Source organism: Gossypium raimondii, chromosome 11 (genome assembly GCF_025698545.1).
Source record: "Gossypium raimondii isolate GPD5lz chromosome 11, ASM2569854v1, whole genome shotgun sequence".
NCBI lineage: Eukaryota > Viridiplantae > Streptophyta > Magnoliopsida > Malvales > Malvaceae > Gossypium > Gossypium raimondii.
Window position 1 is genome coordinate 59,780,672 of NC_068575.1, and position 26,607 is coordinate 59,807,278.

At 32.9% G+C, this 26,607-nt stretch overlaps 4 protein-coding genes and 1 long non-coding RNA gene across 7 annotated transcripts; 1 reads left to right on the forward strand and 4 right to left on the reverse strand.

The window, feature by feature from the left end:
- Positions 1-955: 955 nt before the first annotated feature.
- On the forward strand, positions 956-5,090 carry LOC105802175 (oligopeptide transporter 7). The gene is made up of 6 exons (XM_012633660.2): positions 956-1,263; positions 1,364-1,961; positions 2,796-3,365; positions 3,626-3,881; positions 4,075-4,257; positions 4,358-5,090. Exons 1-6 carry the CDS (start codon positions 1,224-1,226, stop codon positions 4,970-4,972), a joined length of 2,262 nt encoding a protein of 753 aa, XP_012489114.1. The 5' UTR covers positions 956-1,223; the 3' UTR covers positions 4,973-5,090.
- A 71-nt stretch (positions 5,091-5,161) lies between these two features.
- On the reverse strand, positions 5,162-6,504 carry LOC105802176 (thiosulfate sulfurtransferase 18). Of its 3 annotated transcripts, none has more exons than XM_052622995.1 (6): positions 6,287-6,504; positions 6,083-6,163; positions 5,930-6,030; positions 5,791-5,861; positions 5,636-5,689; positions 5,162-5,506 (listed from the first exon to the last, which is right to left on the reverse strand). In XM_052622995.1, the coding sequence occupies exons 1-6, from the start codon at positions 6,304-6,306 to the stop codon at positions 5,372-5,374; spliced, it is 462 nt and encodes a 153-aa protein (XP_052478955.1). In that variant the 5' UTR covers positions 6,307-6,504; the 3' UTR covers positions 5,162-5,371. The 3 variants fall into 3 exon arrangements, with proteins under 3 accessions (XP_052478955.1, XP_012489116.1, XP_012489115.1); XM_012633662.2 differs by having other exon boundaries at positions 5,930-6,009; positions 6,287-6,501; XM_012633661.2 differs by lacking the exon at positions 6,287-6,504 and having other exon boundaries at positions 5,930-6,009; positions 6,083-6,225.
- Positions 6,505-7,774: 1,270 nt separating this feature from the next.
- Positions 7,775-10,405, reverse strand: LOC105802177 (uncharacterized). Its single transcript, XR_001136116.2, has 3 exons — positions 10,028-10,405; positions 8,319-8,437; positions 7,775-8,198 (listed from the first exon to the last, which is right to left on the reverse strand). It is a non-coding gene; the product is annotated as an uncharacterized LOC105802177 (long non-coding RNA).
- A 1,754-nt stretch (positions 10,406-12,159) lies between these two features.
- On the reverse strand, positions 12,160-13,878 carry LOC105802174 (thaumatin-like protein 1). Its single transcript, XM_012633659.2, has 3 exons — positions 13,403-13,878; positions 12,615-13,281; positions 12,160-12,499 (listed from the first exon to the last, which is right to left on the reverse strand). Exons 1-3 carry the CDS (start codon positions 13,473-13,475, stop codon positions 12,307-12,309), a joined length of 933 nt encoding a protein of 310 aa, XP_012489113.1. The 5' UTR covers positions 13,476-13,878; the 3' UTR covers positions 12,160-12,306.
- An 11,412-nt stretch (positions 13,879-25,290) lies between these two features.
- LOC105801428 (thaumatin-like protein 1) lies at positions 25,291-26,275 on the reverse strand. Its single transcript, XM_012632728.2, has 2 exons — positions 26,144-26,275; positions 25,291-26,049 (listed from the first exon to the last, which is right to left on the reverse strand). The coding sequence occupies exons 1-2, from the start codon at positions 26,199-26,201 to the stop codon at positions 25,580-25,582; spliced, it is 528 nt and encodes a 175-aa protein (XP_012488182.1). The 5' UTR covers positions 26,202-26,275; the 3' UTR covers positions 25,291-25,579.
- Positions 26,276-26,607: the final 332 nt, after the last annotated feature.

A 26,607-nucleotide genomic window follows, 5' to 3' on the forward strand; every position in this document is an offset into this window, starting at 1 on the left:
TTTCAAGTATAAAATTACACAAAATCAAAATTCATGTATATAATTGCACATTAAATCATATCTCATATATAGTTTTAAGATTTATCTCAAATAAAACTATTCTTTTAATTTGAACTCACGAGTGAATCTTGAGTAAGAAAATAATTTATTGTATTTTCTAAACATGAAAGATTTCTTCAACTTGAAGTAAAAAATCTTTCTTAAACAAAACAAAATTAAATTTTATATTTTTTAATTTAGTATCAAGTAATCTAAATCTCATTATACATAGTATCCAATTAAACAAAAACTGGCTTTGCCTATAAGATCCTCCATGCAATCTCTTATTTCTTTCCACCCAAAGAATGTAAATGTGTGCATTCCATGCAATTCTAATTATTGTAGACATAATGGATTTTCCTTTACCATTGATCAACATCCAATCAAGTTCGGCCTGGCAAGTAGAGTGACAAACATCCCATCCACTAGCTTGCAGGGCACAACATCACACCTGCTTGGGGTAAAAGCAGGTACAGAAAAGATGATCCCTAGTTTCATTCTTTTCCCTACAAAAGACAACTTCATAGCAAGCAAAGCAATAAAAGAATACTTAGGGAGTGAGAAAAAATAATTTCAAATTAAAATTAATTAAATAAATGTTTAAAATTTTAAATTTTTTTATCATAAATGTTTCATCTCTTACTATTTTAAATTATTGTTTTATATTTTATAACTTTTAAAAAAATTTAATTTATTGTTTCGCCTAAAATTCGAAAAATGTTAACAACAAGTTTAAGAGTATGAGATTACCCCATACAAGTTTGTGCCAAGGAACTTTCTCCTTATGATTATTCAATTTGTCCCAAACTGTACTTACAATGACTCTATCGTGCTGCGGCCCAAAATTTGATACCTTTAGTAGTTTCTGCTAAATCCAACTATGCTCCTGCTGAGGCTGCAATTGAAGTACACTTCATCCTTTTAAGTCAACATATTTTCAAAAAATTGTAAAAAATCGACGTGTTTATTATATTCAAATGAATCTTCCGCTAGAAGTGGTAAGATACATCCAATGGAATTAAAAAGTTGCGTAATCAATGACGACATTAACAGATTAAACCAACGGTCAGGATTAAGAGCTGCCAGCATTAAGCTTTAGGCAAAGTCCTCATCTTCGGGCTTCCATTACATAGCCGTGGGGTCAACCTTCCAATTTTTTCCGGGACATCGGAAAACCGTTACCGATGACAACAGCCACTAGCCCAGAAATCACTGCTCCTCTCAGTAAGACTCTCCATCTTCTCAACTTCTTTACTTCTATTTTTCCTCAACTTTCTCGCTCTTTCTTTTTGATTTTCCTCCAATCCAAACAACTCATGCGCAGTTCAAAAGTCTCCTTCCGGCCAAAACCAACCCCATGCATCCGGTTCTGTTCCGTCATCGCCGGACGATCCCGAGAACTGTCCCATCGAGCAGGTGGCTCTCACGGTCCCTACCGCAGACGACCCCTCCCTCCCAACTCTTACGTTTCGCACGTGGATTTTAGGCACTCTAGCTTGCCTCCTCCTTTCGTTTCTCAACCAGTTCTTCTGGTACCGTCGAGAACCTCTCTCCATCTCCTCCATCTCCGCCCAGATCGCGGTGGTTCCTCTTGGCCACCTCTTGGCAGCAACGGTCACCGATCGAGTATTCTTCAAAGACCGGAAATTTGAGTTTACACTCAACCCCGGGCCGTTTAACGTAAAGGAGCACGTCCTTGTTACCATCTTCGGCAATTCCGGAGCAGGAAATGTCTACGCAATCCATTTAGTCACCGCTGTTAAGATCTTTTACAAGAAAAGGATGTCGTTTTTAGTGGCATTGCTCGTCGTTTTTACTACCCAGGTACTCGGTTTCGGCTGGGCTGGCATCTTTCGACGCTACTTGGTGGAGCCAGCTGCCATGTGGTGGCCCCAAAATCTGGTCCAAGTTTCCCTCTTTAGGTAAGCAAACACGCCATTGATTATTATATTCTTCTTTCATTATTTTTGCCACGTGTTTCTCTTGTAGTGGCTTACAGCTTTTGTCTACGCTATCTCTTCATGATGAGATTCTCTTGAACAAGATTCTCTTGCTTGAATAACTTTTTTACATTTTTATCCTTGTATTACTATTAGGATTTTTTTTAAACTACACTAATTAGGTTTATGTTAATTTAATTTTAAAAATTACAAAATATCACTGAGTTATTCAAAATTTTCATTTAAGATATTAAACTATTCAAAAAATTTATTCAAGTTATTGACTTGTTAAGTGTTTTTTTATTATTTAGCTAATAAATTTCAAGCGATTATTCAACTATTTATACTGTACATTAATACCCATCAACAAATAGAAAAATATTTATTAGAATCAATTGATTTGACAGCGAGTATTAAAGATCAAAGAAAAAACTGTTTTGATTTTAGTTCGACACTCTAAGTTAATTCATAAAAAAAAATCTGAACTATAAAAGAAAATGGGAGAGGGCTTTTGATTGGCAAAGACAATGTAAACAAAAAGTCATACAACAACAATTTTATCTATCGAGAGGTTTAAATAAAACTTTCAAATAGTTCAATAATCATTTTGTAGTTTTTGAAGTTGAGTGACTAAAATATAAATTTATTAATAATTTAGTTAGTATAGTTTTTTAGTGTTTTTTTTTTTTGTAAGATTAAGCTGAAATAAGTTAATTATTTTCTTATACCTTTTATATAATCTACCAAGTATTATTCTTTGGTATTGAATTTGTTAAATGTACTAGTACAACTGACAAACCCAATGAAATCTCACAGGGCATTACATGAGAAAGAGGAGAGAGCTAAGGGCAGATTGACAAGAAACCAGTTTTTCCTCATAGCTTTCACTTGCAGCTTTGCCTACTATGTAATTCCAGGCTACCTTGTCCCAACTTTATCTTCCCTGTCCTGGATTTGCTGGGTATTCCCAACTTCTATCCTAGCACATCAGCTAGGTTCAGGACTTCATGGCTTGGGTATTGGTGCCATTGGATTTGATTGGTCCAGCATATCCGCCTACCTTGGGAGTCCTCTTGCTAGCCCTTGGTTCGCAACTGTTAACATTGCTGTTGGTTTTGCTCTTATCACCTATATCATCACTCCCATTGCTTATTGGCTCAATCTCTTCAATGCCAAGCATTTCCCCATATTCTCAGACGGCTTGTTTACTTCTACTGGGCAGAGTTACAATATTTCAGCTATTATAGACCCAAACTTCCACATTGACATTGCGGCATATGAGCGTAGGGGTAGTCTGTATCTCAGCTCCTTCTTTGCCATGTCCTACGGTGTTGGCTTTGCTTGCTTGACAGCCACTGTTGTCCATGTAATCCTTTTTCATGGGAGGTAAGCCACACTAACCTCTTCTCTTGATCCATCAGGCATAACAGTCTCTTCGATTGCAATTGCTCGACCTAGAGGCTTTGCTCTACCATATAAAGCTTAATCACATTTAGAATGCAAGTGAATTCTGCTCTTTACTAAAGGGCATGTAATTAGAAGTGTTACTGAATGGTCATTTTATGCATCAGGCACAGACTACATAAACTGATATCTGCGAATTCATTACATTCAGCAAGTTAAAGTGACTTATCTTAGTGGTGCAGCGAAATTTTGCAACGAAGCAAATCTGCCTTCCAAGAGACAAAGATGGATGTGCATACGAAGCTGATGAGAAAATACAAGCAAGTACCTGAATGGTGGTTTACGTGTATCCTTATAGTAAACATTGCAGCAACCATATTTATATGCCAGTATTACAATGATCAACTCCAGTTGCCATGGTGGGGTGTTTTGTTAGCTTGTGGTCTAGCCATTTTTTTCACTCTCCCTGTCGGAGTTATTACTGCCACAACAAATCAGGTATAGTTTTGCTATTTCACAAGTTTTGTATTTTTAAAATATATATATCATGCAATTTTATCTAAATTTTGCAGATTATTTGCTCACCTAATTGAGAATAATTTTCTTCCACTCAGATAATGATTGCTTGTTGATTTCACCATATATTCTGTTAGTTTTGTGTATTTTGACATGGGTAAATTTTCTTTTGAAGACACCAGCTTTGAACGTGATTACAGAATATATCATCGGCTACATATACCCAGGGTACCCTGTTGCTAACATGTGCTTTAAAGTGTATGGATACATAAGTATGAAACAAGGGATTACCTTTTTGCAAGACTTCAAACTCGGTCACTACATGAAGATTCCTCCTAGATCCATGTTCATAGCTCAGGTTCATCTCTTCATGATTCTTATTGTTGTTCTTTTTAAGGTGTTTCCTCCTGTAGACAGCTTTACCTATTCATCTTGTCATTGTATGATATTCTTATCAGGTTGGTGGTACAATAATAGCTGCATTAGCGCATTTGACAACAGCGTGGTGGCTTATGGTTACAGTTCCAGACATATGCGACAGAGAAATGCTTCCAACGGACAGCCCCTGGACTTGTCCTGGTGATCATGTGTTTTACGATGCCTCTGTTATCTGGGGTCTGATTGGACCTCGAAGAATCTTTGGTGATCTTGGCTACTACTCTGCCATAAACTGGTTTTTCTTAGTTGGGGCCATAGCTCCTGTCCTTGTTTGGCTTGCATCTAAGGCCTTCCCAAACAAGCCATGGATAAAACTTATTAACATGCCTGTGCTGTTTGGTGCAACAGTCAACATGCCACCAGCTACTGCTGTCAACTACACCAGTTGGGTTCTTATTGCCTTTGCCTCTGGTTTTGTTGCTTATAGATATTATCGTGGCTGGTGGAGCCGCCATAATTATGTGCTCTCTGGGGCACTTGATGCCGGATTGGCTTTTATGGGGGTATTGCTATACTTATGCCTAGGGATGCAGCATGTTAGTCTTAACTGGTGGGGAAGTGATTCAGATGGATGTCCCTTGGCTTCTTGCCCAACCGCCCAAGGGGTCATAGTTAAAGGCTGCCCTGTTTTCTGAGTGAAGCAACCGTTATCCCAACCTCTTCCACTTAAATTGTATCATTTGAATGATTCATTGTCCATTGCACATCTGTAAATAGCCTGTAATTAGAAAGCAAAAAGTTTGGATTTACTTCCTTTTAGGTTTTTTTTTTCCCTGAACTTTTCAACTTCTGAATTTGGGTTTACAGAGAAGACAATAGGGAACTTGTAGCCAATAAGCGTGAAGCATGGTTTTCATTAATAATTTAACATATGCGGTTGCAAATTAAGGAGGGGTCAAACCCATAGAGATAGAAGGGGGAAATAATAGTAAATTTGCAGGTCCCCTGTTGAAAATTACATGCGGCAATATAAGTTACTAGAATTGCAGTAAGGCGAACAAGATGACAACAATTGACAAACAAACAGTCACCATTCACAGCTCTTCATTTGGCTTGTCTTCTACTATTGCAGGCTCCTGTATCTTCTTAGGTTCCTCCATTTTTATAGGATGCCCGTTCTCCACCCAAGCAAGATAACCTCCTCCCATGTCGTGCACATTCTTAAAACCCTACAACATCATCGTTGAGTATAGTTAGTTACTGTCGGTCAAAAAAACAGCACCTGCAATCTTTTCCTTTATTTTTAAGCTACAATATAAGGAAAGTTGTGTCTCAGAGTTGGAATAGAATGAACTTACAATTTTAAGAAGATCAGCGGTTGCAGCAAGGGATCTCACCCCACTTTGGCAGCCCTGTAAGAAAATGAAAACTAGTTCAGCCCACTTCAACTCCCACATCATTTATATATGGAAACTGCAAAAAAGAAAAAAAAAAAGATGAAATCCAAATTTACCACTATGAGACGATCTTCCTCCTTGCAGAGAGATGAAACCTCCTTCAAGAACTCAGGATTCTTCACCCTACCTGCAGCGCCAGAATTAATACTCTGTATAAACAACAAAATTTAAGGACGAGAAAAGAGCTTGCCAGACCTTCTGGTGTGATGAACAAGTATGGGATGTTAAGAATATTCTCTGCTTCCACATGTCCCTTCTCGAATTCTTCCACTGTCCTGTTGTCAATGGAAATGAATCTAAAATCATAAATTTTAAGAAACTTCAATAGAATTCTGTTATGTTTGTTACCTGACATCGATGTAACGGTAGCCTGACTGCAGTAAGTTTTTTGCTTCATTAACATGAATGGTAACAACTTCTGATCCTGAGCTGAAATATATAAGAGAAAAAAGAAAGAAACAACAAGGGAAGACAACAAAAGAAACACCCATATCAAAGTTTTGCACCACCAACTACACTTCCTGAACACGAAAAAGGGGAAAAAAAAGTCACCTTAGGTCCAGAGATCCCATGGAGACTCTTTATATGTTAGTATTTGCCGACTTTCAGCCGTTGTATCTCAGATCCTGCGGCTGTTCCCTCCTATAGGTGGTTTTTCTTTTCGGTGAAGAGATAAAACGTGGGCTGGGATAGTTATATATTGTTGTTACCATACTCATTGACCACTGCTGTTGATCGGTGTCTTGCTGCCCAATTTCAGTGGAAGTGGGATGATGCGTCAGGATAAGGGAGTTGTATTAACTTCCTACGAAGCAAGTAGCAATGACATGTTGCCACGTGGTGTGGGAAGTGCAACCAAATGTTGATACATACTTTTTTGTCCTTTTTTTTGGAAAACTACATACTTTTTTTGTCGTTGTTGAATGTTGATACATACTTTAATATATGTCATTTTCATATTTATAGTTGTGGAGGTAGAATGAATTATTACTGTAATTGTGCTTAGTCTGTTCTTGATATGGGGGCGGATGTGCCTTTGATGTGGTAGTTGGGAAGGTAGGTAGGATCCCTCCTAATGGAGCTATTGACGGCGGTTTGGGCCTAGTTTCTTTGGTTAACCAAGGTGCTTGGTACGGTATTTCGACCGCCACCGGCCCAGTTATCCTTGGGTTCAAACCACCCATGATGTTTCCAATTTTACTCTCTTATGTTTTGCCAATGAGCGATTCCAAATTTCCATTTACAGGTAATATAACACGATATATGAGCCTTAAAAGAAGCTCTGGCTTAGATGAAAACGTCGGCGAATAAGGGCCAGTTCTTCATTGCTTTTAAAAGGTATTATGGGTAAGTACTTTTGAAAAATTTGAATATTTGGTATTGCTGTCAAAAAGTGGTTTTGAAGAATAAAATGTCAGATATGATATTATAAAGTAACAAATATGTATTTAAATAATGTTCAAATTAGTTAATATTATGATATTTTAGCAAAAATATAAAAATAATTTATTATAACTTATTGTTAATATTTTAATATATAATATTAATTTTAAATCTTTCTAAGTAATTAATATTAATTATTTATTAAATTTAATTAGAATATATAAATTATATTTAAATATTTAAATATAATAATTAAATATTTGTAATTAGATATTGACACAATTGTATTATTATAAAATTATTTTTATTTTTAATTAATGCTTTTAACACATTTGTATTATTTTATTTTAAAATGTATTTGAATATATAACTCATATTAGATATTAATATAACATAGAAAACATAAACCTAACAAATTAAAATATTACATATATTTGGATTAAAGTTTTAAAAGAGATAATATTTATATACCAAATATAAACCCTAAATTATATTCTAGATCCAAATCAAACAAAGGAATGCAGTTTAAGACATCAACAATTGAAATGCATTGATCTATGATTAGAGTTATTTGCTACGAACAAAACTTCAATGCTACAAAATTTATCTAATATTTAGCCAAGACTTTTAAGCACAATATCAGCAGGGAGACCTTGATGGTTTGAAATACTTGTGGCCAATATTTTTTTAAGAAGTTATACAAGTATAATTACAAATAATATTGTATAAAGCACAACTTAACTGAAACTGAAATATATCCTACTTGCGTCCAATACATATCTAAATATGAGTAAAGAGATATGATTCTCTAAAAACCCACCAAATACATGAAATAGCCTCACTTTCATAGAACATATTTTGTTTAAATCTAAACTTTAGGATAATAACAATAGTTCAATTTTTGGTGCAAATCTCAATAAATTCAACAAAAGAAACTAAAAACGGTAAAACACTTGCAATTTGGCATGAGAATCACATAAAGCTGATTGCCGCAAATCAATGAGGCGAATTGAGCCCTTTGAACTACTATATGCTAGCATATTACAGTGGGTAGGGTGAAACTCTGCTGATGTTATAACCTCTGCAATGATAGACATTACAATAACCATTACTTTTGCAAATATATTGAAAAGCACTGAACTTGCATATGCTTTAAGAAGTGAAAGCAGCAGACTAAAGTACCAAAATAGAATAGGCTTACCAGTTAGATCCTCCATGTTTGCAGGCTTTACATCGACAATATTGAAACTTTGATTGCTAATTTCCAAGTTCCAAAGATTTATACGTAGATCATCGGCTGATATAAAAGTTTCTTCATCACTAGGAATTATAAGAGAGACAGAGATAGAGAGACCATCAATATATCTTCGCTCAAGCTAATATGAAATGCAAAACACTGAAATGGGAAGTGTTTTCAAACATTCACAAACATGCTTGTCACTATTTACCACTGACATACAAACTGTATACAAGCCAAAAGCTTAAACATCATCATACGGACTTCAAAACAAATTACATGAATAAGAATAACAATAGTGCAGAGACATGGCGAGCAGACAATTAAACTTCAAGACACGTACTAGATAATTCTGTGATAAGTTTAATACTTCTAGATCCAAATATTCCAGCAATTAAACTTCAAGACACGTACTAGATAATTCTGTGATAAGGTTTTCACAAATATATATACATACATGTTTTACAACATATAGTTTCCAGCAATGAATCCAAACTCTGTGGAGCTTAGCTTGAGTCTTAAGCCTTTATATGTGCCTAAATCTTTAAGCAGCTTGTTCTTAGATTTATCAAAAATTGATAATCAATATTATAAGTTATCTGTGTTGAGTGATTATATTTACAAGCCTGAGGAAGAGTTAGCTAGGGTTCAGCCTTTAAAACATCTTCTACCTCAATGCACTCTTCTTCTAATGGAGGGTAAGTATAATCTATAATTCATGTTTACTTATTAATTATTAATTCAAAGATATATTATTTTCTTCTATGTCATGATTACATGATTGTTTTTCGAAGTGTATAGCAATCGAACATTGAAGGTGGAATTCACAAACATAAAGAATAATCTGAAAAATAATGAGAAAGGAGAAAGGGAAACTCAGAAAATCTAGACAATTCGGCTCATAAACAGACATCGCTATCTAATATGGAAACAGTGACACACTACGTAGCACATCCAAGATAATCTAGACAATTCGGCTCATAAACAGACTCCTATAAGCCTGCAAGAACACCGATCTTATCAAATTCCAATAAACTTTAGATACTAAAGCAGATATTGCAACTGCATCTTACTTTAGTTCAAGGGGCCCAACATGAACTCTAAGATCATTGTACTAGTTAGTATTTCTACCTATTCGAACTTGTCTATTCTAAAAATTTAACTCAGAGAATAGATGCATTAAGCCTCTAGCAAATAAAGAAACATAAGTAATTAACTAATAAATATCTCAATTACCGACCAAAATCCCATTCCTTAAAACCTCCCCTAAACCCTTTTTGACCTAAAGAATCTGGCCAATACTATCTTCTTAAAGATCCAGCACTTCAAAGTTCTATCCAATCTTCAAGCAATGCCTTGAACATAAGTTCAAAACTAGCCTCAGCATACTGCATATCTCATAAGAACACACCCCCCAACAAAAAAAAATATATCCAACCTAATCCTCAGGAAAGATACACTAAATTTATAGCACTTAAATCCCCTCTTTAAACAACCTAGCATTGCCTATCAATCAGATTTCTATTTTATTTTTTCAAAAAAATCCAACTTTGGCAGCAAAATAATACAAAAAAATTATAAATTTAAGAAAATAACACATCTCTCAACTATCCATAACAAAGAACCACCGGTGGAGAAGAGAAGAGAAGAATAGAAGAAAAAGATAAACTCACCGGTGGTGGAGAAGAGGAACAAAGAACCGGTAGAGAGCAGAGGACAAAGAACCAGCAGAGAGCAGAACAAAGAATCAGCAGAAGGCAGAGATGAGGGCAAAGAACCAGCGTAGCAGAGGGCAGAGAAACAAAGAACCAGCAGAGAGCAGAGAGCAGAGAGCAAAGAAAGTACTGGGCGTTCGTGTGGCTAAAAAAGTAAAACAACCAGCCCAAAAGCACTTTTTGGCTGAAAAGCTAAAAAATTCTACTTTTTCATCTGCCTAAAATACTTCTAATAAGCTGGAAATTTGCTACCAAATGAAGGCGGTTCTTTATTGCTTTTCAAAGAAAAGTATTTTTCCAGGTAAAAGTTTATCTCAACAGCAATGAAGAACACAACCTAAAGCGACTCGTTGGTCCGATAAATTGACCAAAAGGATGTTTACGCGATGTCATTTGTGCTGGCATTGTTTGTCGTCTGTACATACTTTATGCAAACATGAGTTAAATTTTTTGTCAAAATCTGTTTAATTTGTTCATATTATTTTTAAATTTTTTTAAAAATATTTATATTGTTTTAATTTAATATTAAAAATATTATATATTTAAATTTTTATACAGTTATCTTAACATTATTTTAATATTTACATTAATATAATATTATATATTTAGTATAGATTTTTTTGCATCGTAAATAAACTAATATATATAAAAATAACATAATATAAATTATTATAAACTTAAAAACAGGATTGAGTTAAGCTCAAATATTGAATGTTCAAGTCTAAGTCCAACCCATATTTTAAATGGGTCTAATATTTTTATCCAATCTCTCTCAAATTTCAAATGAGTCTTCAAACTTGAACGAGTAATAATATGGGATATAAAAAATCACATGAGCACTGCAAATTGACTTGACTACGGTTGTTAAACTTTTAATTTGATTTTTTTATTTTTGAAATATTTATATTTATATTTTTTTATTTTTGAATATTTAGACTTTTTTTATATAGTTAGTATATTATAAAAATAATTTTTAATAAATATATTTTTAACTTTTATATATTAAAAATTATATAATTATTTTGAAATTATTGGTTTTTGGTATGTATTTGAAATTATTGATGTAAATAAATACATGACATTATTTATGGTGGCTTTATACCACATGCCAGCTTTTAATTGATTAATATTTTTAACAAAGATAACAGTTAAGGGTGAGTAGGAAATATAATTTAAAAATCAAACAGAAAATCAAAATAATCGACCAACTGAATAAACGCGGTCAAACTGAGCATGTTTTTTTGTAATGATTGTTTTGTCACCGCTAGTACGAGGTCTGTGGTGCCGCTTTAGTTCAATTGATTATTGGCTACTTATTCGACGGCGCCCACGAGATTATGATTCATTCGGGGCTCAGAGTTTCAATGGGCTGTAAGTAGGCTCGAGGGAAAGGCTTTGATTTCAGCGATAGAGAGAATTGTATAGGCAAGAAAGGAATATGGGAGTTTACTTTTTAGGACATTCTATCAGTACGTAGGTTTTGCTCTCAGGATCAAGGACACGATCCCAATGAGATTGTCTGGTCTTAAAAGCATTGCCCAAGGAGATATATGTATGTGTGTGTGTGTGTGTGTGTGTGTGTCTGTGTGTGTGAGAATTGGGACTGCATAATTCCATTATTTTCATAACTTCTTGTCAAATTAATATTTTAGCTCTGGGATTCATTGGTTACATTTATTTGACTCTACCGAGCAGTATTGTTTTGTAGTTAATTTGGTATGAACTCCACGAGTCCTTTAGTTGAGTACCAATTGAGCCACTAGTGATAGAGCCTTAAGGAAAACTATGGGTGCTCAAAACTCTCAACATCTTCTCTAATGTCAGAGAGACATTCAAATCCTGGTCGTTAGATCCACAATGCAGACTAATAGAGAATCGGATATTGGTGGTGGTTCACTCAAAATGGCCTTCCACAGCAACCCATATCAAAACTCAGATTCAAGTTCAAAGCATACACTGTTTCCTTTTTAAGTTAAATCTGGTTTTGAGAAAGGGAAATCATGCACCCTTAAAGTCACCTTAAAAAAAGTTATTTCCTTTTACTTTTTTTGAATCTTTCACTTTAATTAACAAGCTGTGAACCATAGATATTCAATCCAAAAGCAGAAGGATTCTATTTCTGGAACAAAATGATTTACATCTAATTAGGTGCAATGCAAATATGCATGGTTTTGTAGTGGGTGAGTCTCAACTTTACAATCTGGATTCTGCCACTAACTTCTTTCTCACTTGAAACACTACAAGAAGAGAGAAAGGACAAGAAAAATAGTCACAGCAAAACCAAAATGGGTTGGGGAAAATGGTTGGATTCTGGGTGAGTCACCGGTTGCCAAATTTGCTAGCCATTGACTGGCCATTGCAGCTGCCTTCATTGGATCATGATCCAACCCTGATTCCACTGTTGTTCCAGCTTCCTTTAAAGATTTCAAACTGCATCCAAGTTAAATGCCACGTAAATATTTATATGCAACTATCAAATTTATATCACATCAAAAGCCCACCACCCCAAATGGTGACAAGCTAAGTTTATGTTATAGAAATTTACCTTGGACCACTAGGACAGAAAGTGATGGTATAATCAGCCCCAGTGCAAGTGAAAGTGCTACTGGCATCATCAAAAGCATAGCTATAGGATCTGGGACAAGCTGACTTGAACATTTCTGAGTACATGGATGGTTTACAAGCAGCTGGACTGTTGTAGGCACCATTACAACAGTACTCTGGTTTCCCAAACGCATCGCAGGCGCTCTTACAGCCGCCACCGTCGATTCTCAGCTCAGACGGGCACTTTTTGTTCAAATTCGTCACGCAGCCGGTAGTGGCACACTCTCCTGAACCTCCATTTCCTTCCACAGTCAAAGGCAAATTGTAACCATTAACCAGGCTCACGTCATAGAAGTCCTGCGCCCCTGAACCGAGCGTAAACTCGGCCAAGGTGGCTGGTGGGGTGACCCCTGCTCCATTGCATTCAACTTGGCCAGAGCCGCAGTCACCTGTAGCGCATGATCCGTGACCAGAGTCGTCGAACTTGCAGCCTGTTCTGCCCCAGAAGCGTCCTGACCAGCCTGTAGGACCTTGGAAGGAACGAGAACTGCCTTTTTTGAGTTCAAAGCCTGTGCTTTCCAGATTTGGACTTCCTGGATTTGCTAGAATTCCAGGCCATACTGTGTGATCGCATCTATTGATGAATGTGAAAGTGGCAGCCGTAACACCTGGGAAGGAATCATAGGAAAACAGAGCAACACAGGATCAGATTGGTTTCCTTATCAAATAGATCAGAACTTTACGAAATGTGAACAATCCCATTTCTGGAAAAGCGTATATTCACATTACCTTCAAGAAACAGGACCAGAATGAAGCTCAAGAACGTGATAAAAGAATGGTGAGAACTGGAGAACCGAGCCATAGGGAATCTATAGCAATGTCACTGGTGTTTTAATTATTAAGTTTTGGTTTTTAATTGCTTTTCTAAAATGAATGGTGTGGCTCAAAACAATTTTTAAAAAAAAAGGAACTTGGTCTTGAGATTAAGCAAAGCTAATGTAGGAAGTGGTGTAATGCAATTGAAGGGTGGTCAAAGGAATTAGAAGAAGAAGCAAAAAACGAGCTACCATCCGTAAAAAGCAAACTCCAATGGTTTCCTCTTATCTGTTGAGTGATGGTAGTGGTAGTGGTGACGGTAAGGGATCTAATTATGTGCTCTTCATCTCCTATATATATAAAGGCAGCATGCTTGAATAAAGTTAGGGTGTAACAAGAAACTCGTGTTTGCAAGCTATTCGGATTTAATAAAAAAAGTTAGAATTTGGTTTTAGACATTGTTGTGCAGAATGCAAGCACAAATAATTAAGCTTGAAGCCAAATACGAAAATCAAGTTAATTTTTTACTAGATAAACAAGTAATTTTAAGTAGTTTGATTATTATCTCTAGTCAAACTTAAAATTTAAAAATAAAACTCGATACAATTTGATTTAAACTTCAGTCTCAATTTTGATAAGTTTAAACTTTATACAACTTTAGCTTGACTCAGCTAAAATATGCTTTGGTAGTGGAGATGACATGCACAAATGAACACCTCATTCTTATTTCTTTTCTTCTTTGGCCCCTCATCCTATCATCTAGCTTTTTCTCATTTTGTTTCTTTAATTTTTTTCTTTTTTTTTTTCTTTTTACTTTAAAATGTTTGTAATGAGAGTGCAAATCCAGTTAACACCAACATGTTTTTCAATAAAGTTACCTAGCAATTTTAGGAAAAACATTTATTTTATATAAAAAAAAACCCACAATTGTCGCTATAGACTTTCTGCAACCCTAATGTCCACATTCAAAGTTATCATTTATAGCATCACCGAAGAAAATCACATAGAACCTAAAAGCTAATATATATCTAAGAGAAAAAGCTTGTTGAAAATGAAGCCATGGTTTTAGTTTTTTAGGGTAAGTTTGCTACATTACAAAACCATTTGGGTCCCTTGATGTCCACAGTTTGACCTTCTCTTGAACACTTTGGCTGTAGGTCCGTCTATTATTATAAAATATGATTAAATTAATAATCGAAATAATATCAAAACCCCACCAAAATAAACTTAGGCAAAATTTATATATAATAGGATTTAAGTCAAAGATAAAATCTAAACGAAGGAAAAATAACGTGGAAATTGAAATCTTACAGTTTTCATACAAGATTCCAAAAGCTAGATTTGCTCCACGTCTCGTAGATGTCACACATTGAACTGAACCATTGGTTAAGAGAAAAAAAGAAAAAAAGGCGGGGTCATTGGACTGTGCAGTGTCAGAGTCCAACAAGTCCACGTAGACCAAATCTTAGACTGGTACAAGTGTCCAAATACTATTGGAAGATCGTCGTGTTAAAGCACGTGGAGGTTTAGATAAGCTGCTGCAACTTCCGTCAAAGTTCGTTGGTTGTTTTCATTTTAACACAGCTTTATAGAAAGGGGACCCTCAACTTTTATGAGGATTTGGATCTGCTTTGTTCAGCTTTTTAAGCTGACTAACCACTGTTACAGATAAGGTCCCTTTCCTCAATATGCCAGCCTAATAGTTTAGTGTCTCATAGTGGGAGTCCTATTCATAATCTTTATAATTTTCTAATGTTTCTCTTCAATCTCTCATTTTAACGCACTCCAAGTTCCCTCATTTATGTTTAATGCGTCATCGATTCTAGTTTTATCTTGTTCGCCTTCTTTTAGCCATAATAAAAGCTCAAGGGAAGGGATTTATTGTTTCCTTTTTGGTATCTAAGTTGCTGTAAAAAGAGGGGCAAGGGTTAGAAAGTAGATTTTCCAAAAAAAAAAAAATTAGGGATTAGAATTAAATTGTATATTCTTACAATAGTAAAAATATAATTTTCATTTTAATAGTCTGTACCTTTATAATTTTTAAAATATTAAATTAATTTTTTATTATTTTTGGAGACTAAATTATAATGCAATTTTCCATTTTAGGTGACTGAGGCCCTTATCAGCCCTTTAACTCCGCCACTGTTTCTAAATGCATCAAAGGAAATTTTTAAAATTTTTAAGGTTTAATTATTTTTTAAAATTAGGGGTTTAATAAGACTTTTTAAAAATTTGAAGGGCTTAATTAAAATTTTAAAAGTTTAACTAACATTTTTAAAATTTTGGGAGTCTAATTAAAATTTTGAAGAATTGTAAAGGACATAATTAAAATTTTCGAGGGGCATATTGGAATTCTGCCACTGCTTATCAACTTGGTTAGTAGGGATCAATTGAGTCGAAGATAACTTGATTTTCGATTTTTTTTTTTAATATTTTAGTTTGATATGAATACCAATGGTAGATATTAATACTCTTGAACTTTGTTGTAAAAAAGCGAAGCTGATGTGCACTATAGGCCAAACTTGGGCAGTGAAAAAGGTTAGAAAGACAGGAGCTTTTCTATTAAAATTTTTGTCTTCCGCAAACGTTAGCAATCGCAATGAAGCACTTAACTATCAAGTGGGATGTCTAAACTAAAACTTTCCTATTTTAATTGGTTTGCTTGTTTATGTTTGCTTTTGCAAGTTGTGTGATTCAACCATGGCAGGATGGGCCTCATGTCTCGTCTGGAAACTGCACCTTGTAAGAACGAAACCATTGTAAAAATGTGTTGGTTTTTCTTAAAAATTAACAACCTTCATTACTGTTCATCATTAATAGCATGTATATATATGATGATAACTTGATAATACTTATCATTAAAAATTATTAAGGTGCGTATCAAATATAATATTACAACTTACTGCCATCAACATCCAGGGGGGATCTCCATAGATGTGTGGTATGCCGTGTAGATAAGATTTTTTTTCTTTCGTCATCTTCCTTTTCCTTTTTTTTTTCTTTACTGGAATCCATCGTTCTTTAATAAAGTTTTAGTGTCATGTTTTATCACTATGATTATTTTTCTAGTAAAAAAACATTCTTTCAGAAAAAAAAAGTTGCTCGGTTCTGTGTTTCTTTAGTTTTCCCCTTCTTCAACTTTCCATTTTTATATATACAAAAAGATTGTATAATATTTGTTATGATGAAAAGCATAAAAGTGGTTTTCACACGGATGTTATAAGTCGGGTGAAGGTCAAGTTTGTTTCACTAATCGTTTTTATACGAAATACTGATAATTAATTAGTCAAAATCGCACCTCGTAAATATGATTCGAGGTATTTTGAGGCGTGATTAAAATATCAGTTTAATTCATTTGTATTGTAAATGCAATTGATTGACTGATTGTTTAGCAAAGATTACAGAAACAATGTCTCAACCCCTGATTTTACTCTAAATATATTGCATGAAGATCTTACCCATTTATCTGTTCTTAGAATAATTATTATGTCATTTTTTAAAAAAAAATTATTCAAATTTATGTGTATTTATAAATGATTTTTTTGAATGTATAGCTTCAAAGGTGATTAATAGAATGGGTTTAAATTGGTAAATAGTATTAGAATGACATACTTTAATCGATGTCTGCTTCAATCGTGACAGAAGAGGAATGAAACCCACAAAAGTGTGCTCTAACAAACCGCCATAATATCTTTCTAAGATGGAGTAGACGAAGCATGCTTGTAAATGTTGTCACCGGAGCACAAGATGTTTCGGATCATACGCGGGACCTTTCATCAAAATGATGAAATTGTTACGCGGGAGTTTAAATCTTTTATTGCAAACATCTGGATAGGTAAACTCATGGGAAGAATTATTGAGGGAAAGCAATTTTTTTTATAAAGGTAAGCGCATTCGGTCTTGGACGACATCACGATTATGATAAAAACTATTTGGTGTTTTTGTAGCTGTATGAAGAACCATGAAGCGTATTATCTAATTCTTTAAACAAACCGGAATTTAACTCAAAAACATAATCTAATTCTTTTGTGCTATTTTCGACATTTTATCTAGTATAAAAAAGTTCATTTATATTATTTTTTTTCTAATTTTTCGATTGATAATTGTTGTTAATATTGGAAGACATGGGTTTGAGTGCACTGAAACGTATTATCTTTCTATTTATATTTATGATTTAGGAAGAAGCTATGGATAATTCTAAATATTATGTCTAAAAACTACATATAATCAAAACTTATAATAAAATTATTTTAAAAAAATTATTTTTAAGAAAAAAAAAAGAGTGCATGGGAATCAGCCATTCATTAATAAAAATTATGATTAGTGCAAATTCATGCACCAATAAAACCATTACCACTATCTAGTAAAGCAAACTCCCCCTCCCCCCGGCCACCCGCAAAAGAAAAAACACTATATAGTGCCTTTCCAGTTCATCACAAGCAACTTGCATATCATAAAAGTCTTAATATGTTTTTCTAATATTTCCTTATAGTATTATAGATTTATTGTTTTTATAAAAATACAAATTATAATATAAATAAAGTAATGTATTTTATAAATGGAAAAATGGATTGGACCTAATACTTAATCAAATTTGACATTAACAAATAATCTAATCTTTAAATTACAAAATATACTAACAAATAGCAGGATTTAAAAAAAAAAAAGAATGAAAGGTCAAACAAACAATCAGCATTGTGGGAAATGGGAAAAGTTGTGCAATATAATATTGCCTTATCAGAAATTGATATGGGTTGAAAGCTGAAAGTGTTTCATCTTCTGCTTTTATTAAAAGAACAAAAATTCTTAATTTAACGCAGCTTGCTTTGCTTGATAATGTGTTTATCGTGTCTATTGCTCCACGGTTAGAAATAAATTCCTTGAGGATAAGATCACTAACTTTGTTTGAAAACAAATGGTTCATTATTGAACAAAATGAATGCACTGACTCACATGTCCATAAAGTTTAATGCCAACTGTGGTGGAAATGCCAGAATCCCCCATTACCGGAAATTAGAATGAACTATGCATGATGTACAGCTATCTACCCAAAAAAAGTGCGAGTACGTTGTGATGCCCTACCGCATATACAACATTTGTGAGCAACTATACTACTACTTAAGCTAATTCTTAGTATGTGAAAAACTTGTCTGTTTTATCAAATATCTAACAGGGCACTGTAAATCACATATTACTAATCTTAAATAATTAATCGACAAAATTCTTAAAAAGTTGGTCAACTTCAAATCCACTATACTTGAAAGATTTATATAATCGAAAATGCCACGTATGACATCTTTTAGCAGCCATTTGGCAAATTGATAGTGGAAAAAGCTAAGTGATCATACAGATTAGTTGAAATTTTAGAACCGGGATCACAGTAAATAAGTGTTGTAGTCGTGGCCTAAAAAAGGATAGAAACTTGTAACAAGCCAATGGCAAGTTTTGTATCAAAGCTGAGGTGGAAATCAACTTATAAAACCCAACATCCATAGGTAGGTCAAAATGGTTTGTGAAATAAACTCTATTTTAATGACATCATCCATTTACAGCCATAGCAGTATATTTCAAACTTCTTTCCTTGTCTAAATGACTAAAAAGGTATTATCTATGACGAAACTGAAACTAAATTAGAAGATGGCTTTTTACACCTTCAAGTCAAACAATACAGCAGATAAATACGTGTTTCTGAGGTTGACAGATTGAATGGCCCTTCTCAAGCTATTGCTTTGCCTACTTATGGCTGATTTAGGAATATTCGTAATTCGAAGCATCATTATCAGTGACATTATAGAATCTAAATGGATTCTCAATCAATTCATTTATGAGATAAATTTCGGTATTTCACGATTACAATAATTGCTTATGTTATATAAAATTGTCATTTTATTATTATATATAATTATTAAAAGATAAAAATGTTTTATGTTCAAATAAATTATTTTGAAGAATTGTGTTAATTATATTAAATATTAAAGTGGCACAGAACAAGACTAAATAACGATAGATGAATCTAACATCTATAATAATTGTAATGATTTTTTTTAGAAAGTGATAATAGATTTTAAAATTACACATATATGGATAGATGTCGGAACAAAACACACCAGTTCTGTAATGTTGATGAATTTGATGTTGGTGTATAGGGTTCAAGACGTGTATCAATGTCACTTTCTTTAAGGTTTTATCCGCTATCACCTATAATATGGTGTGTGAAAGAGTTAACGACAAGTGAAACTCGAGAATACAACAAAGCCCAATGGCTGTCTACGTTTTGCAGTGACGGAAACAATCTACTGAGTATTGAGTGGAACATAACAAGGATATCAATTTCTATATAGAATTTCTGCAGTAATTCTTCATAAAACAATCTAATAATATAAAATATGATGGGAGATAAAAAAGAAACTTTTTTATATGTTTCTGGGTGTGTCCAACAAATGAAATTCTTCTCCTATTTATAGGAGGTCTCGTGTCTCTTCATAAGGACATAACTACCCAAACAGATAACCATATCTTTAATCATAAACATTATTATTCAATAGGTATCAGCTTGAATAATTATGACCCTTTTTTATTAATTAAGTGATATAACTTTTGGTGACAAGAGATATAAGTGTTCACTATGAATAGTGACAACTCTTGCTTAATTACCAAATAACATTATTTTTGTAACACCCCTGACCCGTATCCATCACCGAATTAGGGTTAAGAGGCATTACTAATCAAAACACAACTTCGAACAGACATTCAGTATAATTCAATAATTTTAACTGTTACATATAAATAGCTAGGTCTAATATTAAACATGCAAAATTTTAAACTTCTCTTTTGACCATTTAAAACAAAACAAAAATATTACAATCCAGCTAAAGCATAAGAATATAAGCCATTTTCGTACGGCTATTAATTTCATATACATTATATCAAAGTACGACTTTCCAAAACATTTATCTAGCATGTACATGCCATAGTTAAAATTTAAACAGTTTAATACCGAGATAGTAGATAGAGTGATGAACTTGTTGACGATCCCCGAGCTTGAAGCTTTAAGTCTATAAAACAAAAGGACACAAACAAACAAAGTAAGCTTTTATAGTTTAGTGAGTCTATAGCATGACAGAAATTATATAAATATATAATTATGTAATTTCCTGGTACACTTAATGAATTCATAAATACTATATATGTTAACTATTACATATAGTCAAATGCATACTTAATTATCAACTCTTAAAACCGAATGTATATTCACTATAAATATGAATAGTCGAATGCTTATATACATATATGCTTAATGATATTAGCTCCAAATGTATATACACTTTGAACATGAATAGCCGAATGCATATATATACATATACTTAACAAATATTATAACCAAATGTATATATGTATTTATCACCTGCATATATCCAAATGCATATATGTACTTAACATGTACATATAATCAAACCTATACAAAAATACCAATCACATTTCAGTATCTGTGTATATATATATACAAATCATAAACTTTTAACTTAACTCATATATAATGCATATAACCAAATGCATTCTTATTCAACATTTACTTATAAACAAATGTTTATACGCATATACATTTATATATATCCCCAATTGCGTATATGGATACTCATCAATTTCATATGCCAAATGCATACATATATATATACCTTTCAACTACATATAACAGATGCATATATATACATTTATCAGCCACCTATGCTGAATATATGCACAACTTTTTCAAACACATGAATCTGAACATTCACATAATTTAAACAAATTCACCGACGCTTAGCCTGCTAGGCTTAAAACCTGATTCAGTGCATCGGCAATTAGCCTGTTAGACGTAAAGTCCAAAATATTTCACCGGCATCAAGCCTGCTGGATATAAAGTCTAAAACATTTCACCGGCATCAAGCCTGCTAGACGTAAAGTCTGAAATATTTCACCGGCATCAAGCCTGCTAGACATAAAGTCTGAATCATCTTACTTTCAAACTATATATGTATATAAAATCCATGCATAAAGATTCAGCTCAAAATTCATAGCTTATATTTTTAAAACACATGGATTTATAAATCTTAATCTCCAAATCTAACTTGATAATTCAATAATTCAACCAAAACTTATTTATATATATAACCTCATACTTTAGATTCTACTACTAATATCATAAGATTTAACTTCTAATAAACTATGTACCTTTAACATTCGAATACCACATATATACCTATATAATTTCAATACCATTTCAATACAAGATCTTATACATGTACATATATATATTTGAATCTAACAAATATATATACATATATATAATTCTATACTTATATTCAAACAAGAAGTTATACCTATGTACACATACATATTCAATTTAACCTATATATATAAGTATAATTTCATACTTATACTCAATATAAATATTTATTCATAAGTATACATGCTTATTCGATCCAACGTATACAAATATTTTATACACATATATATATCTATTCGGACATCTTGTAAACATATATAACAAACAACATTAACTAAATTCAAATATTATTTACACATATACATACATATGTTGAATATATCACATACCTATGTAATTCCATACCTAAATTCAATACAACAAAATTTACATGTATATACATGTTTATTCAAATATAATTTATACATACATATATATATATTCATTCCTAAATTTATTACAAGGACATTTATATGTATATTTGCATATTCATAGTCATTCGAACCTAACATATATATGTACATAATTTCATACTTTCAATTCGATTTATATACTTTTAATTTTAACTCAATAAAAATACAATTGATATACATACATATATACTGATTTAATAAAATTAAATAGCTAATAGACTTACCTCAGACAGTGTAAAATCAAAACTGGACGATTGGTCGAGGACTTTAGCTTTTCCCCGATCTAACTCCAATTTCTTTGGTTCTTGATCTAAATATATTCAAAATGAGCTAGTTTAAATATTATCACATTCAATTTAGTCCAAAAACACATAAATGGGCCCCTGACATTTACACTTTTTGTAATTTAGTCCCTATTACATAAAACACAAAATACACAAAATTTGTCTACACTATACAAGGGTCGAATATCCCTAGTGCTCATACAAGTCCACATATTTCATTTATTTCACATTTTAGTCCCTCAAAAATTTAATTTCATAATTTAGCCCTAATTACTCAATTTCACCAAAAATTCAAAGACAAAACATGTTAATCTTTCACATATCTTTCATATTTCATCATCAACTATCACAAAGCTCAAGCATTCATCAATGGCATATCACAAAATCAACACCAAATTCAAAAATTAAAGCATGGGTCTTGTAGTACACAAAACAACGATCTAAAAAATGTAAAAATTATCAAAAACCGAACAAAGACTAACCTTAAATTAAGCTCAACAATAGTCGAATGTTTCAAGCTTCCAAACCTTGTTTTTCTTTTCTAAATTCGGTGAAGAAGAAGATAACTAGTCTAATTTTATGTATTTTTAATTAACATATAATGTAATATAAGGCTATTTACTTACCTTATTTACTAAATATAATATATATAAACATTAAGGTTAGTCTTGTCGATAACCATCCACTATCCATATAGTGGTTTAATTGTACTTTTAAACCTCCTAATTAAAAAGATATTAACAAATAGATGCTTTTAAATTAAATCCCTAAGTTTTTATTTTACGCGATTAAGCCCTTTTTATCAAATTGAGCACTCAAATGATCAAATTTTCATACGAAATTTTCACACACTATAATTCACATACTACAAATACTAATAATAATTTTAAAATATTTTTCTGACTCAGATTTATGGTCCCAAAATCACTTTATCCGATTAGGGTCAAAATCGGACTGTTACAATTTTTAAGTCACTTGTAACTTTTCAGTTAAACTATTGGAACATTATAAATATTTTGAAAACTTTCCAACATTTCATAATATTTGCTTCCACTCCATTCCTATCCACAATCAACAAGTTTGTTATCCTCAAACAATTTAGCAGATTTATACAAGCCAAATGAATAACAAAAGTTCGATTAATTTCAACTGTAGGTGGTGTTCCATTAGAGGTGCTCATAAGCTAGGTCAGGTTCAGACCGGGCCAACAAAAAAGTAAGCCCATTTGCTAGACTCGGGCCCGGTTCGGCCCAAAAAATGAGCTTAAATTTTTATCAAAGCTTAACCAGGATTAAAATGCTAAAATTCGGGTCTAGCTCGACCCGGGCGTATTAATTTTGATATTATTTTTATATAATTTTTAAATATATATAATACATCAAAAATACTAAAAACATTAGAATAAATATTTCCCAACAAATTAAAAATAAATTTTAAAAAATATGTATATTTAAATAACACTAAGATAGATGCAACTTAACAAGCAAATGCCTCTTATCTTTTTTGTCCTTTTGTGAATTCGGACCGGGCCCAAACAAAAAATGTCTTACCTGAGGCCTAGCTTGCTTTTTAAACGAACATTATTTTTTTTGCCCAAGCCCATTTTTTTGGCTTATATTTTTACTAAAATCTTCTTACTTTTCAAACAAACCTTCGAGTTGGGCTATTAGCATGTCTATGTTCCATTAAGTTATAATATTTTAAACAAATGAAACAGAATGTATTCAGAAATGGCGGAAAGAAAAACTAAAAAGACCTAACAACAATGGTAATAGTCGATGCTGGGTTGTAAGGCGGAGAAAGAATAATATTGTAATTCAGAGTAAGGCCAAACAAAGAGATAATCTTTAGATATTTTTAAAGAAAGTTTAGAAGTCATAAGTTTCACAAAAATATTAATATATTTTTACTAAGAAAGAGCTTAAATTGTTGGCAATGGTGAATTGTGGAAAAGAGTTGATTATAATTCTAAAAGGAAAGGAGAAAACTCAATATTATAGAAAAGATTAAAGAAAAATATTTGAAGTATCTCTATATTTATCCACCAAATTAAGTTTTTGGATAACCGAAAATACTACAATATTCTAAGATTATCTCCACTTCTTCTACTTTAGTAAAATAGTAGTGTCCGAAATATCTTTTGTGGAACATTTCTTGAATAACATTTTGCTTGGGATAATTTTATTTTACTGCAAGTTGTTTTGTTTTTCACGAGCTTATTTTGAATAATAACTATTGTTGAAAAATAATTGTTCTAAATCAAAGTTATTTTGAACATAATTGTTCTTAAAGAACAAGAACTTTTCTAAAGAAGAGTTGACTCGAACAATATTTATTTTCAACAAAATTGTTTTCAAATGACAATTATTCGGATGACAATTGTCTTAAATTGTTCTTAGCTATTCTCAAACTATGATTATTCTAAACAACAGCTACTAGTTATCCTAAAATAGATATTAAAAATAGTGGAAGAGATATTAAAAGTCAAAACTAAATATATCTCATGTGTAATTTATACACATTTAACGACACTTGTTTAGAATTCTAAATTATGGCCTATTGGTTAAGTATTCACTATTTTCATGCATAATCTGATATATTGTTGTGTTTACATAATTATATCTTCGGATTAAAAATCATGACATTGGTGATTATTTTGGATTACTCTTATAATTTTGTGTTAATAATTTCTCTAAATTGACATTGAAGATAATCCTATGTGATGATTGTTACAGCTCTACAGATTAACAATATCTGTTTCATTGATGTATAGCTTACTTACAGGGGGTCAATTTTTTTAATAATCTATTGTTGGTAAAATAATCAAGATGTGAGGGTAAAACCCACACCATATCTTAAACTAAACAAATCATCAGATAATTGTCATCATCGGGCATAAGCACCAAGGATAAAGGGCAAACGAAAATGCACTTCCATATAAGACAAATAGCTAGAGATAAATGAACTCAGTTCCATGGGCATTGGCGACAGTTGCCAGGAGAAAAAAAAGGTTACATAGTGAACTAATTGTCAGTTCCCAGAATTTATGTCCAATCGCCAGCTCTCACTCTTCACTCAAATCCATTCATGCTACAAATTGCTTTTATGGTTTGCTAGGACCTAACTATCGGAGGTCCAAATTTGCCATATAGAAAAAGGAACACAATGAAAACAGTTCCTAATGTTGTTGGTTAGCAGCTTGGCATTGTCAAAAGAGATGCCACAGCTGCCGCATTGCAGCCAAAATGGTGATGGCTCCACCGATAAAAGCTAAGGTACGGTTACCTCCAGTTCCACCATTTGGGGATACCATCATTGGGAGATTGTATCCATCAACAAGGCTAACATCATAGAAATCCACTTCCCCAGCACCATTTAATGTAAACTCTGCAAGAGTGGCAGGAGGGCTAGCACCGCTACTTGAACATTCTAGTGTAGATGAGCCGCAGTCTCCAGTGAGGCAAGAAAATTTGCCAGAAGAGTCCTCGGTGCAAAGAGTTTGACACCATAAGCGACCTGACCAAGATGTTGGAACCGAGACGGATGTTGATTCGCCTCGTCTAAGAATGAAACCTGTTGGAGAACTCTGTGTTGTTCCAGCACCTGACAGAACCCCTGGCCAAACTGTGTATCTGCATTTGTTTACCATTGTGAACACTGATGAATGAGATTGAGAACCTGTAAAACAAGAACATGATTTTAAACCAATACGAACAAAGCAAAGAAAAACTAAAAACGACAACGAAATATCAATTGGCAAAAGAATTGAGACTTAAGAACAGTTGAAGGAAGAACATAGCCAACACAATGGAAAGCTGATGAGTAGTCATTGAATAAGGAGGGAATGAAAGAAGTGAGCTTCAAAGAAGGCTGTGAACAATCAAATTTAGAAGCACTTGGTAGGAAAATATTTAGATGAGGAATATGTGTCTATGTGTATAAGTATTTATAACCTAAAAAAGATTAGAATTGATGTGGGAACCATGTGATGTGTTATAGAATAGGAAAGGGTTGTGGGGACAGCCAGACAGGGCAAACTGGCAAAGAGGCAAATGTTCATTGTCATCCCAAATGTAGCTCTAGTATTTTCAACTAATAGGTATGACCTTTTTCTGCATATTTGTAATACTAATAGAGCGAAAGAAAGAAGACAAGGGCAATATATAAAGAACATAAAGGGATACCTGCAAAAATATGATGATGAGGCCATACGAGAAACAAACAAAAACCAGCTGA